General features: G+C 49.9%; 4 protein-coding genes across 4 annotated transcripts; 3 read left to right on the top strand and 1 right to left on the bottom strand.

The window, feature by feature from the left end:
• Nucleotides 1–819: 819 nt before the first annotated feature.
• H257_09325 (hypothetical protein) lies at nt 820–1,131 on the top strand (the record flags this gene model as incomplete). The annotated part of the gene is made up of 1 exon (XM_009835497.1): nt 820–1,131. The coding sequence occupies one exon, from the start codon at nt 820–822 to the stop codon at nt 1,129–1,131; it is 312 nt and encodes a 103-aa protein (XP_009833799.1).
• A 1,777-nt stretch (nt 1,132–2,908) lies between these two features.
• H257_09324 (hypothetical protein) lies at nt 2,909–3,244 on the top strand (the record flags this gene model as incomplete). Its single annotated transcript, XM_009835496.1, has 1 exon — nt 2,909–3,244. The coding sequence occupies one exon, from the start codon at nt 2,909–2,911 to the stop codon at nt 3,242–3,244; it is 336 nt and encodes a 111-aa protein (XP_009833798.1).
• A 6,163-nt stretch (nt 3,245–9,407) lies between these two features.
• Nucleotides 9,408–9,984, bottom strand: H257_09323 (hypothetical protein; the record flags this gene model as incomplete). Its single annotated transcript, XM_009835495.1, has 2 exons — nt 9,408–9,660; nt 9,716–9,984. The coding sequence occupies 2 exons, from the start codon at nt 9,982–9,984 to the stop codon at nt 9,408–9,410; spliced, it is 522 nt and encodes a 173-aa protein (XP_009833797.1).
• A 1,642-nt stretch (nt 9,985–11,626) lies between these two features.
• H257_09322 (hypothetical protein) lies at nt 11,627–13,283 on the top strand. Its single transcript, XM_009835494.1, has one exon. The coding sequence runs from the start codon at nt 11,697–11,699 to the stop codon at nt 13,215–13,217; it is 1,521 nt and encodes a 506-aa protein (XP_009833796.1). The 5' UTR covers nt 11,627–11,696; the 3' UTR covers nt 13,218–13,283.
• Nucleotides 13,284–14,728: the final 1,445 nt, after the last annotated feature.

Raw genomic sequence — 14,728 nt, 5'->3', positions numbered from 1 at the left:
GCACGTGCCCACGCCTGCACGCAAGTTACGAACTCGTTGGCGTCATTGAATCTGTGATGGATACCGAGCAAGTCCCCGAATGCTGGTGCCTGGGATGGTATTCCAACCGTCGCTGGTTCGTTGCCGGATTCATCAGCACCAGGCATTCCGCTAGGTGCAGGTGTGTGATCTCCCTCGGGGTGATCATTGCTGTTCGTCTCGTCCATCTTGTTTTAAGTGAGCGCTGACCATTCACCATTCATCCGTACAATCTGCGATATCCGGATGAGTTGTCGTTTAAGTTCGACGATGATACTCCAGGGTACTCCATAAAAACTAAATGGGGTACTCCATAAAAACTAAATGTCCGTTATATTCGATAATCCTACATATGATCCCGAAATTAGGATGATTGCCGGATACAATTTAACCGGACAATGCGCCAGAGGCGCATGCGCCTAAAACGAGAACCCCTCAATTTCGATAAGGATAGAACTGAACCTGTTATCACAGTATCATTAATTAAGTTTACGAGGTACCCTTCCGTTTTTGTCAGCAGTGGCTGAGGGTAATCATTACCCTCAGCCACAATCAACCAGCGTGGATTAGGGCCTAATCCACGCTAGTGATTGCAGACCCCACTTTCACAGTCAAATACCTGTGGTGTATGCCAGCAATCGCCCACGCCTAACCTTGGGTCAGAAGGCCCAGATACCAGCGCATCACGTCGCGATCGACAACTACACGTTTACTGCCACCTGCGCGTGGGTCGTGCGGGAGTTCGGGTCCCTGTGCATCTGTCAAGTATCGCGGATCGTTCGCGACGGGCGAAACCACGACATGGCAAACATTGATAACGCAGCGGCCAACATACGCCGCAACATCAAGGCTCCCCAACAGCCCGAGATCGACTCTCAGCTTGCCGCATGGGTCGTCAATGCCAACGACAAGGGTGCCTCGATCACTGGCCAGGTGATCAAGCGAAAGGGTCAACTGCTCGAACGAGAGCTCAACTTGGATGGCTCAATCCGCTTCTCAAATGGATGGCTGCATCGGTTTCAACAACACAACACGTTCAAGATGTATCGAATGCACGGCGAAGCTGCGTCCGCCAACAGCGCTGTAGTTCAGGACGGTCGGACGGCGCTGTGACGGGAGATGGAACTGTACCAGCCACGCGACATCTACAACATGGATGAGACGGCGAACTTCTACAATCGACAGTCAAGCTTTACCATCGCGAAGAAGAATACGGCGGGTTCCAAGAAGGACACGGGTCACCTCTCTCTTGCCGTAGCGCCGAATGCTGATGGCTCCTACATGCTGCCACTATTGTTCATTAAGGAGATTTTGCAATCGTCGGTTATTTGTTCGCGTTCAGCTCACGCAACGACAACGGCAGCGGCAACGACAGATATTTTATGATTTCGCAACAGCATATTTCCATCAAAATATACGAATAAAATATCCGGATTAAGGATCAGCATGGGCACACGTCCAAATGAACGAACAGCACTGGTGGTGTCAGTCGAGCCGAGGCTACTGTACTTAAAACAAAGTCACGTCAACGGTAGCGTCGACTGTTGTTACTGCCGTGGAAGCTGTTACAACGTCCTGTTATCCCGGACGTTCGATTTCGCCTGGACACGTTGCACAACAGCTCTCTGTCCGTCGAACGCGCCCTGTGATGAACCGCCTGAAGCTGCACCTAGCCTCTGCACCAGTTCGTATAACACGCTAACGTGAACCACTAGACAATGCTCTTTAGTCCATATTGACTTTGTAATGCACGATACAACATGCTAGTACATAGTAGTCGACAGAGCGCGAACAAAACACACAATAGCGTGGCATAGCTGTCCGTAGTACATAGAAACTCCCTCAGCAAGTCTAACCAACGCCTACCGCGAGCACTCATTCGACTCGAACCACCTAGCTTCTCATTTGTTGTAAAGAGGGAACGCTGACGTCGCCGGTATCCGATCATTGGCGGTGCTGCTCCGCTTACCAGGCGTTGTGGCCACGCCAAGCCGAGACCGTTGTCATGCTGTAGAGGCCTTGTGTATTCTGCTGCGCCGCCTCACATACCCGACCATTTCTTCGTCTTGGTGTCGTGCTCGACACTCATTTTTGGATTGTCGAGCACGTCACAAAGCGCTTTGAAAGTTTATACATGTTGATGCATTGCTAGAGTTTTTTTAACGACAGACTATCGTTCAGCCAGCCATTTTGCAGACATATGCATCAATTGTAGACAGGTTTTGTCGTTCCGGAATTTGATCATAGAGGTTTTTTCGCCTGAGCGGAAAGAGGACGATATCGTTCATTGCGAAATCTCCTTATTGGCAAGGCCATGCGACCATGGTGCTTTGGGTGTCTGTCAATGGCCGATTTGGGCATCATGTACGGCCACAACCGAAAGGCATGGATGACGATTTTCGTTGTTCTCGGAGTGGATCAAGCAACTGAACGATGACATGTGTGCTGCGAAACCGCAAGATCCTTCTCGTTTGGGCCAACGCGTCATCCCACAATGCGGTTGGAGTTGAGCTGACCCATGGTGTGTTCTGATGTTGCCACCGAACACGACGACTGTTGCAAATTTGCCATTCGCAGAACCCCTAACCCCTCCCAAGAAGGTATCCAAGTGTTAGATTAGGTTGGATATCCTGGGTGTGATCCTATTCGCTGGTTAGATTATTGGCTGCCCAGCAGCTGTCTGATTAGGTTAGGGTTAAGCCCCAGTGTCTACTTGCCACTGGGGGGAATTCACTTTGTGATTTGCCTTTGGATCGGACTTTGCAAGGTCCGTCAAGTTGAGACGCAACAAAGAATTCTTCAGTAGCTGCCTGCTACTTGCCGTATGAGTATGGAACAAGGAAGTCTTCCCTTCACGAGCTCGCTGGCTCGTATAACGCGAACACGGTCGATGGAGACGGTAGTGGCCGTGTCATTGCCTCCGCCGAACCAAGCGGAGATGGACGAGCTGCGAATGCAAAGCGTGGAACGTGTGGCGGCGTCGTCATGTCAGTTCAATCAAATGACCTACGAACAGCTTGTTCAGTTTCATGCGCAACAAGAAGCCATGTCGAAACGGTTGGAGGAAGAATCGAACCGTCAACTGATCATGGCCGCAGCGATGGAGAAGAATCGCCTGGAGCAAGAGGCGGTGCAAATCGCGCTGTTGCAGCAACAAGAGTACTTAGTCCGTCAACAAGAAGAACTCAAGCGGGCCATGGCAAACCAGGCCAAGGCCACGGCGTAGCATCAGGAGATGTTACGACAAGCGTCGGACGCGATGCGACAGTAGCACTACACGGTAGAAGAGCTCAGCAAGAAAGTCCGCCGTGACAGCGAACGTTGGGGATTATTCGCTGAAGGAGCCAATTAGCGATCAAGCGTGGTTGGCGAAGCGGCAGCGGCAATTCGACCGTCGCAGTTGAAGGCAACTGTCGAGCGACAGATGACGCGGGAAGCTAACCAGGCGTACAAGTCCGACGTCAAGTCGTTCTGCCGCTGGTTAGTGTCCCTGATGGACAACTTCATGTTGTTCGAGTCGCAATTAGTTGCGATGGATCCAAAGCCGGAGCCGAATCGGCCGCGGCAATATGGCGAAAAACCGCGGCGCCAATTACCACCGAAGAAAGCGGACAGCGGGGCGCCAGCCAGAGCCCCGGCGATGGCCGCTACAAGCGCCCCGTATGCGAGGGGATGTTTAAAGTGTGGTAGTGAAGACTACAAGGTGTTGAAGTGCCCGAAGTGCCAGCCCGGAGAAGCGCAGCGACTCCTGGACCAGCGGTTCAAGAAACCGCATGTCGCTGCTGTGGCTGCGCAGGACAAGAAGACCGACAAGAACAAAGTTTCGGCGCAGCCGTGGCTGCGAACGATGTGGTCGAAGCGCGCGCTCATCGCACCTTGGATTCGACATCAATGGCCTGAAGGCGACGACACTACTCGACAGTGGTGCTGACCAATCGGTGTTGTCGCCGACGTTTCTATCACGTCTGGAAGAAACGGGCAATTTTACGTCGCCGGTGCGACAGTTGGACGACACTATGGAATTGGGCGGGTTCATGGAAGGCATGAAGCTCGATGTGGCCCGCGATATCAAGTTACGTCTGACCTTTGAAACGGCCGAGGGAACGCTGGAGATCGCGAACCTCAAATTTTGGGTGGCGGCGGCGCCACTACAAGACGGCCTGGGCGACCTAATCGTGAGTCGCGACGTGATGGCGAAGCTCGGGTATTGCCCCCGTTCGTTGCTGCTGAATGCGCGGCGAGCGCAGAGCGTGTACGACCTGGACCAGTTGGGCGTCAAGGACACCCCGCTAATGGCCGCCATGAAGGTGGTCGAAGCGATGGAAAAACTGCCATCATCGCCTGAAGAAGCGTCGCTGTATCCCGAGGAAGAACAAGCGTGTTTTCCTCAAGTGACTTCTGATTGGTCGAAAGAAAACGATCAAGCTGTGGTGCGCGCGAAGCTGAAGGACAAGGCCATCGAATGTCGTGTCGCGGGATGCGGCGAGGATTTCGCTACGGCGCTGTGGGCGCTGTTATTGCGCTACGAATACGTTATTCGGTTTCGTTGGGCCGAGATCCGCCGGTGGACGTGGCGCCGCTACGTGTGACGCTCAAAGCTGGCGCTGAACCGGTGCGGTGCAAGGCGCGCCGCTAGTCGAAGGAGCAGCGGGACTTTAAGCACGTTGAAGAGCTACAGGCGGTGGGTTTATGATACCGCAATCCACGGTCAAAATGGTGCTCGGCACCATTAATCGTCAAGAAGCCCGAAGCGAACGATTTACGCTTGACTGTGGGCGTCCGTCCAGTGAACGCACAGACGGAGCGCATCATTTGGCCGATGCCGATGCTGGAGGTGATTTTGGAACACCTCGCAGGTGTTAGCGTGTTCTTTACCCTGGACTTTTTCAAGGGTTATTGGCAGTTTGCACTGGACGAAGCGTCGCGAGAAATGTTTTCGTTTCTGGCGTTGTGACTCAAATTCCTCACGATCATGTGGATCGTGAATTGGATGCGCAAGACCATGAGCCGCTGATGTTTCTGAGCGGCACATTTTCTGGCGCGGCGCAACGATGGGAAATCGTCGAGAAGGAGGCGTTCTCGATCGTGGAGTGTCTGAAGCGTGCAGACTACCTGCTCCATAAGCCCGGTGGATTTGCGTTGTTCACTGACCACGCAAACCTCAAGTTCATTTTCAACCCGGCCAGTGCGAACGCCGCGATCCCGAAGTACACGGTAGCGAAACTCGATCGCTGGGCGCTACTACTCATGGGGTACGATTACACCATTTATGACATCTCTGGTGATGTCAACGTGTGGGCGGATTTGTTGTCCCGATGGGGAACAAATTCCAATCGTATATGCCCCATCGTGCACGTGCCGTTGCAGATTTCGCAGGTGCGAAATGGCGAATTCATTTGGCCAACCATGGCCGAGATCGTGGATGCTCAAGTACAAGCCGTTGGAAACGGAGAATTTCCTGTCGCCGAGCTGGTGGAACAACAGGTGGAAGTGGGCGACAACGACGTGCCCGTGCTCAAGACCGCCACTGGTGCGGTGTGGATTCCGACGTCTGCCAGTGACTTGCAGATGCGATTGTGTGTGGTCGCGCATGTTTGTGTGGGAGGACACCGTGGGATCAAAGCGACGAAGCAGATCTTGGTGGTTTGATTTTGGTGGTCCGACATTGCCTCGGACGTATCGTACTTTGTGGGCCGTTGTTTGCATTGTGCCAGTACGGGTGGTCATGTTTTGCGTCCGTTTGGTGCAACGGCGCATGCCACAAAGCCCAATAAAATCCTTCATTGGGACTTTCTCTACATGGACTGTGGCTACATCCTTGTGGCCAAGGATGATTTTAGCCAGTTCAAGTGGTTGTGGGAATCCGACGTAGCGAACGCGCAAGTTGTGGCGCGTTGTTTGCTGCAGTGTTCAGCGTTTTTGGCATGTGTTATCACTGGGTGAGTGACCTGGTATCCCACTTCAAGAACGAGGTGATTGACGAGCTCGAGCATGTGCTGGGGTCACATCATCATTTTACCACGACCAGATGTACGTGGGCGAACGGAACAGTCGAAAGTGCGATGAAAACGACCCTCAAGGCGTTCCGTGCACTCCTGTCCGAGTGGTTGATGCAGCCTGGCCAGTGGTGGCTAATTGTCCCAGTGGTGATGTTGGTCCTAAACCAATTCTTAGCACTTACCACTCTGGTCCGTATTGATTGTCACATTGTTTTTGACGTGGTGCCATTCGTCTAAATTTAGAGAGATTAGTTTGTAAAATCTGTCGCTATTTTTATAACGAATCCACAAATTAACGAGGTCACTCACAAACTGGTTATCTACGTCTCCAACGGTAAATTCTAACCTATGGTATTGCTAAATGATAGGTTAATATCAAACTTCGTTTTTACGGTTGCTCTTTTGGCACTATCCGGACTTTTTAGAAATTTCGACTCGCAGAATTTCTATTTTCGCGTGACATAGCAAACCCTCCGGATAGTGCAAGAATTTCTATTCTATATCCGTAACTTCGAATTGAAATAGAAATATAAACACCGTTGGAGATGCTCTTAGTACTCCGTACAATCGCCAAAGTGTGGATTATATATTTGCAGGAATACTATATACTTGAAGTACACTACCGTTAGGCTTTGAGTACTCGGAGTAGTTGGCATTTGAACTCGGTGCAATTAATCTCGTGTGGAAAGGCGAGGCCAAACACAACAGACGCTCCTTGGGAAATACTCGTTTTACACTGCAATGTGGGATTTATGGTGATTTCCATAAACCTACGGTAAGAGCTTGTTCCAAGTACTTTTCAAAATGGGCATTATCCAATCAAAACGCTCCCCAACTCATTCCAAAATCCATTTTTCAAAATGGGGTACGTGACCCCATTTCATCCCATTTTGGGCAACTCAGCTGTTTCCCCAATGACTGGCTAATAATGAATGCCTCTATCCAATCATTGATCCCAATCTGATTCCAACTTTTCAATGTGACATGATGGACTCGACCACTGCCGTGTGTGTCGCTGTCGTTGCTGCCTTGGCGCCGCGCATCAACACTAGGCTGTAAAACCAGTTTGCATGATGTATCGTGAGATTAACCACGAGTCACGATAAAACTAGGAATCAAACGAAATCAGACATATTCTTGTCAGTGACGGATGGTCATCACAATAGCAGAAACCTGGATGTGATTTTTACGTGCCAACTGATAATGTAGCCTTCAACTATATTGGTCGATTTTTGAATGATGGCTAAATGACTTGCAAGTCCAGTCATCAGCATGATCATTGTTCTACACACCAATGCTTGACATCACCACTGAGCTGTACGTTGAGATCGCAAGTTTCGTCGATACTGAGCGAACGAGGAGTTTGTCACGAGACGAACGTCTATTGATTCTTCGCATGCATGCACAACTTCGACGTCGTAACGCCGTAGATGTTTCAGAGCAGATTACACAGCTGGTAGGTCGAAGCCTCCATGCTGTAAAGGAAGTCTGGTCGGAATATCTACGAGATAAGACTGTAACTACTGCTCGAGTTGCTGCGAATAGATCTACTGTATACCCCCCGCTTCAGTACCTATGAATGAAATCTGATCACAACCGGGACAGCTCCAAGCGGTACTTTGAAAACTATTCAGGCATGCGCATTGGTCTAAATCCATCACAGGACTTATATTTCATTGGATGAAAATAATTAACGCATGGTGATTGGATATTTCTGTCTATTTAGAGACAACTAGGTACAAGCCCAACCTGAACCATGAAAATTTTCGTCATTGGCCGATATGTTCCATAAATATGTTCAATATGTGACGATGGCTATTGATTCTTCACTGCCTCGACCGGTAATATACTTGGTTGAATGCTATATTCATCATCATTATGCTCGTCATAACGACAGTATACATCACCCTGACGACACCGCCGACGCCAAACCCAAGCACAAAGGACGGCGGTTGTGCTTCATTGCTGCGATCATGGCCGATGGGCGCGAGAACTCCAAGCTGTTAACCTACGAAACATTCGAATGGGGGTCGTAAGCAAACGAAGGACTACCATGGAATGTTTGGCCATGCGTACTTTGTGGCGTGGTTCCAGCGACTGCTTGATGAAGCCGATTCCCTGGGAAAGTCCAATGCTATCATCGTGTTAGACAACGCGAAGTACCACAAGGGCCTACCCGACAACACGCCTAAGGGCTCGTGGACGAAACGAAAAACGGCGGAGGCTTGCGAAGCATATGGAATCGAAATTGAAGTGAAGGAGTTCCGATCGACGCTTTGGGCCAAGCTGAACACGCATATTGCAGCGAACATCGTACCTTTGATCGTGCAGTTGGCCAAGGACCGCGGCCATGAGTTGGTCTTTACGCCTCCGTACCATTGTGACCTGCAACCTATTGAGATGGTTTGGGCGTATGTTAAAGGGGCTGTTGGGCGGCAGTACAATACCTCGACCAAGTTCCCGGACGTTCGCCAGCGGCTGGATCGTGAATTCGCCAGCTTACCGAGCAGCTTAGTTTTCGATTGCATCAAGCATACTGATTGAAAAGTGGTAGAAATGGCAGCCTACCTGAATGCCGTGGACGATGCCGATTATGCCCCTGGGGCCGCATTCTCGTCCGAGAGCGAAAGCGAAAGTGACGCCGACAGTTGCGACGACTGCGATTTTGCTGACTACGATGGTGATGTTTAATGCCTGTAATAGTCAATTGTTCTCAAAATGAATATTGTACTTTGCATAAGCACTCCAGAGGTTGAAGGTCCTGAAATTTGATAGATTATCCGGAAGGTCGCTCGATGCGTTCGACCACTGTAAAACCAAATATCCGGATATTTCCACGTCGGACACTATCTACTCAGTAATTATTATGAACACTATCTACTCAGTAATTATTATGAACACTATCTACTCAGTAATTATTATGAACACTATTGCGGATAGCAGTACCTCGATATTGTGAATAGCACAGTTTTTGCTCAAGACGCGAATAACTGATTTTGTGGCCTACTATTGTCGTACCCAGTACCATGTGGTGTTGGCATTGAACGCAAGAGTTGGAACTCAGCCTCTAGCTCGGCTCGGATACACTTTTGCGAACACCTGGGTTTGCTGGGCTGCATTTCCAAAATGGATATTTGACTGTGTTATTGATCAATCAGTATGCATCGTAGTCTAATGATTTATGTCCAATCAATCATGGTCATAGAATGGGTAGAAAATGGGACGAAATATTTTGTCACCCCATTTTTCGTTTTTTTCCATTTCTACTATTAATACCTCTGTCCGTAAATTCTTGCAACAAGCGGGAATAATGATATTCGGAAAAGCTTGCAACAAACTAATCGTAAATTATATTTTGAGTTTGGCATACAAAAACGAACACAATTATATTCAAAGCAGGTTAAACAAATCCAACAGCTCGCCCAATTCAACATCTGCGTGCTCCTTGAGCTCGTTGTTGACAATCAGCATTTCCAACTGAGAGCTGAATTCAGACATCTCCATAGCTTCGGACACTTCCACGGCCAGTTGGTCAAACTTTGCACTGACGTCAGACTCGTCAAGCTGCTGGCAACCGCACTCCACGACCTCATTGTCTACTGCCAGGACCTGGGGCAAAAGCCCACGAGCCAACAGTTTCGCCCTACCGCAATGAGGAATCTTGTAGTTGTTGATTCCTTGAGCGCATATCGTTTCACGCATGCAGGCTTGGAGGGTCAGGAAGTTGTTGTTGAGGGTCTGCATGCAGACCCTCACTGTCAGTCCAGAAAAAAGGGCCACTCAGGTCGGAACCTGAGTGGCCCTTTTTTCTGGACGACACGTCGGAACATGATCGAAGTTTGTTGTCGAGGTCGACGTTGGCACGTTTCCACACGCGCTGCACAGTTCCACGATGTACACCAAAGTCCAATGCAATCTTATTTAGTGCACCACGGATCAACTTCTTGTTGTCCACCAAATGGGCCATGAGCTGCTGGAGAATTTTGGCAAAACGAATGTATTGGTTAATTCTTCCATAACTTTTCCCCCTTGTATCACATTTCAGATATGAAGGTATATGCGAATGTAGGAGAAATCAGTTCATCGGGTGAGGGGTTTTATAATCAATACTCCGGAGTACAACGGGATATTAAAATAGATATCGTTGTTTCAAATTTCGCTCCTGCCATTCATTCTGAGCAAATTAATATACTCAGAACAGCGATATTTAAATAAAAAATAGTTCTGCACTCAGGCCAAAATTTATAATAATACGAGCGGGAGTACTGAAAGTCAAGTACTACCGTAGTGGATTTTCTCCTTGCAAGTTTTTAAAAATTCGAGCTATTTTATTTTCAATACGTGCCAATCCGACCCAAGCAAATGCTTGGATTCCCCATGTCGCGAAGGCACATAAGTCTATGACCATTCATATTTAGCCTTCAAAACTGGGGATTCATCATCTTTAATTCAAGACGAAGCGATTAAGAAAAGAATCAGCTAAATCCGACCAGTACAGTCATCCCCCGATTTTTGCAGCCTGGTATAAACGAATATCCTGTGTAATCCCATCGAATATTTAATTTAACAGGATATTGAAAAATTAATACTGGGAACTCAAATGCGGTACCAGCACCAAGTCATTTCACAATATCACGAGCGTTATCCATTTGCCATGCGAATCCTTGCAAAGTGGTTAACTCTACATACACGATGACATGGCTGTTGGAATAAATTCGAGCACTGGATAACAAGCTAGGACGTTGTTCGATGTTCCTACTGTAAGATTTAGAGTGTACTTGCTTTGAGAAATTGTGCGACCACATTTCACAAAACGTGTAGGGTATTCGGATGATTACGTTTAGGTTTTGCTCATCGAATGTGATTAATATCCTTATCTAGTGTGAAGGTATACTCCTCCAAGACTTCATATAACCCTTGCATATAAGTACCTCCGTAAAACTATATTTGGTAGGGGCTGCAAAAATCGGGGGATGACTGTATTTGAAAACGAAAGATTCGTTTTGCTCAAACGCACGGGTATCCTTGGATTCAAAATATTCGACTTTGATGCACTTCATTTTCAAGATATCCGCTTGTTGCAAGAATTTACGGACAGAGGTAGTACAAGAGACTCGCCGCTCGATGAGAAAGTTGGGTGACTTGTCCCAGCGCTAAATTTATGAAACCGCTCATGGTTGACACAGACCAGTACTGGCTAGATGGAGTTCAAGGGAAACTAGAGGGGAATGCAAAAGTGGAACATCACTGAGCGGCGAAGCTCACGAAGTTATGACGACGGAGCAGAGTACAATTGTAAGCTCTGGGTTACATAAGTACTGTAACGTCGGGGCAGTTTGATGAATGCGACAAGCAAGCAAGCTCAACAACATGCGCGAGGGCCGAAACCGAAATTACCTTATATAAACACAATTCACAGTCTACACATGTACGCTCCACAGACTCTCCAAAGCTCGTTCAACCCGTCTCAATCATGCTATAACGTTTAGTCAATCTGTGGTCGGCCTGTGCAGTCCAAAGCAGCTACCGATGACTTGGTCCTGACCGAGGTACTGAATAAGGTATACTACGTAGTATTTGACATTCTTATCCGGATGACCTGCAACTATCCGTAATGGCTGGGCGTAAAGTGTGCGTGGAATAAAACGAAGAAGCACTCTTGCCTTGCAATCGGACTCCATGCGGCAGTCCGTGCCCGCCGCCACCTGCGCTCCTGATTGGACCAACGACGATGGGCAACAGGGTCAGATGACCACTGACGTCGAGGACGACCAGACAGGGCTGCAAGCGGCGCGCCAGCAGTTCAAGGGCGAGGTGGTCGAGCCGCCCACGTCTCAGCGCGTGAGCGCGAACCCCCTCATTGCAGCGTTCCAGACCAACAACATGGTGCAGCGCATCGTGTCTGGACTTCTCCTCGGTGCAGCAGTCAGCGTGTATTTGGCGCTCGGGCCGGCCGCTGCGCCGATCCATCTCTGTTCGTTTGTCGTGTCTGTGTGCAACTATGAGTACGCGTGGCTGTCTCACCGCATCGCGTATCGCTTCACCGTCACGTACGCGCACCAGTCGCAGGAGGACGACGCGGTCATGGACATCGTGCCGCTGGACGTGACGTCCGTGGCGGCGTCGCGGCTGCCGTTCGGGGCGCGGTATCCCAAGCTTGTGGCCGGGGCCGTGGCATTTTTCGGCACAGGCATCGTGACCACGGCCTTCATCCTGCTGCAAATCCATGTGTTCCACTACGAAACCGTGACGTACATGAGCATCTACCAGACGCCCATCGTGTACACGTGGATCGATTTCATCCTCCTGATTGCCATCTCGACATGGATCACCGTCTACTGCGCCATGCTCACGCCGACGTTCGCGTCCGCCGTCAACCTCGTCATGCAGCAGTGCATGTACTCGCTACCGCTGGTTACGCACTTCACATGCTATCGGTACGACGCCCATTGCTACCAAGTCGGATTCACGAGTGCGCCGAAGGTCAACATTGTCGTGCTCGTGCTCATCAACCGCGTGCCATGGTGGCGCCACGTGTCCAAGACCCAGACCATCGAGGCGGTTCTCCATGTGATTCTGGACGTCGTGGGCTTTGCTTACATCGCCATGCTCATGACCCCCGTGGCGGGCATCCTCATGGAGATCGACGAAGGCGCGCGCATCGCGCTTGGCTTTCTCGCCGTCGTATGGGGCGTCGACACGGGCGCGTACTTCTGCGGCCATCTGCTCAAGTCCATCGGGTACAAGCGGTCGCATTTCCTCGCTCGACACATCAGCCCCAACAAGGACATAGAGGGCAGCATCGGCGGCATCCTCTTGGGGCTGGCCGCCACGCTCATTGTGGACGCGCTCTGGATCAACATGAAGGCCATCTCAGTCAACGACGAACTCCTCGCGAAGCACCGCCGCGAACATGTGTGGCGCATCGTGTTTGCCGTCGTCGGCGGCGCCATCTCGCGGTACGGTGACCTTTTTGCGAGTCTGTTGAAGCGCCTCGCGGGGGTCAAGGACACAGGGACGCTCATCCCGGGCCACGGCGGGCTCCTGGACCGGGTAGATGCGATGCTGTTTCTAGGCGCTGTGTTCGTGTTGTACCATCGCATTGGATCACCGAGCAATTATGATGCAGACATCTCGGACTGGTACCATGACCTGGTCCACCTGCGCAACGATATCTTGGCGGCACAAGGACGAGGATAACTACATCGACCGTGTCCTCGATATTTATGTAGTGTATATATATTGTATAATATATACTCCGAGTATAAATACCGGTATATACAGTCCACGCCATTCATTTAAAACATTTCGTTTTTTACGGATAACTTCGCCAAAAACGATCGGATTAAGCTCAAATTAGCACCAAAATATCGGCCTTGATTGGCCCGATCTAATGGCGCCTCTATCAGGACGAAATAGCCGACAACATGTCCAAGGGACCATCCTTGTCTGCCCGGGAGGGCATTCATCGATGCACTCCGCGGCGAAGGCTTCACCGTCAAGGCGATTGTCGAGAGGCTTGGACGGTCGCGCGGGGTCATCTATAGCTACATACATGACCCAGAGGCCTATGGAACTCGTAGCAAGGGTAGTGTGTCTAAGGTTTTGAATGATAGACTTCGTCGTCGACTTTTGAACCAGGCATCCAAGACAGGATGCTCGTCCCGCATGCTGAAGGCGGCGATTCCGGTTGACCTGAGTCTTTGCACCTATCAACGCATCCTCCAGAAGTGCCAGCACCTCAAGTATGTGAAGCGAAAGCATTCCCCGTGCCTACTTCCCGCCACAAGGTTGCCAGAATGGAGTACGCGACCCGGAATGTCCTGAATCCCCCCAAGTGGAGCCGGATCATTTGGTCCGATGAGAAGAAATTCAACATGGATGGACCAGATAGGTTCCGATATTATTGGCACGACCTACGGCGCGAGAAGGACACGTACTTTACGCGGAACTCTGTTGGTGCCAGTGTCATGGTGTGGGGTGGATTTTGCGGCCGCGGTTGCACCCAGTTGCCATTCTTGGAAGGCCGCCAGAACGCCAATGCCTACCAAGACACACTTGGCAACTATCTCTGTCCGTTTGGGCACCAGCACTATGGCCCTTCGTTCACCTTCATGCAAGATGGCGCAAGCATTTACACGGCTGCAAGGACCAAGGCTTTTCTAGCGGAGCAGTCGGTGACACTTTTCAACCACCCAGCCCTTGCACCCGTCCTCAATCCCATCAAAAACGTTTGGGGGTGGCTGGCGCGCAAGGTCTACCCCAATGGAAAGCAGTACCAAAGCGTTTCCGAGCTTCAGAGCGCGATTTCTGCTGCCTAGGACTCTATTGACCGCCGATACTTGAAAAAGTTGATTAAGTCCATGCCAAAGCGATATTTGCAAGTGGTTACGAAGTACTAGCGTTCTTTATGTTATCTAACAATTGAATCTTGGTAAATTTTTGACGAGTTCAATGTTGTGTTCATAAGTGACTGTCGCATCCCAAAATCAGTTTTCCCGCAATTACTCAGTTAGATCGTGCCAATCAAGGCCGATGTTTTGGTGCTAATTTGAGCTTAATCCGAGTGTTTTTGGCGAAGTTATCCGTAAAATACGAAATGTTTAACTGTAAATGAATGTCGCGGACTGTATGTTGAGAATGCGTGTGGGCGATTGTGTCCGATTGAAGGGAATACGATAATATCAACCCGATATAAGGCAAAATACCCC

This window comes from Aphanomyces astaci, assembly GCF_000520075.1.
Source record: "Aphanomyces astaci strain APO3 unplaced genomic scaffold supercont1.22, whole genome shotgun sequence".
Taxonomy (NCBI): Eukaryota; Oomycota; class Saprolegniomycetes; order Saprolegniales; family Verrucalvaceae; genus Aphanomyces; species Aphanomyces astaci.
This window is presented reverse-complemented; position numbering and strand designations above follow the sequence as displayed.

Bases quoted from the DNA above. Each gene is read 5' to 3' on its own strand.
- H257_09322 (XM_009835494.1), top strand. From the start codon at position 11,697: ATGCGGCAGTCCGTGCCCGCCGCCACCTGCGCTCCTGATTGGACCAAC.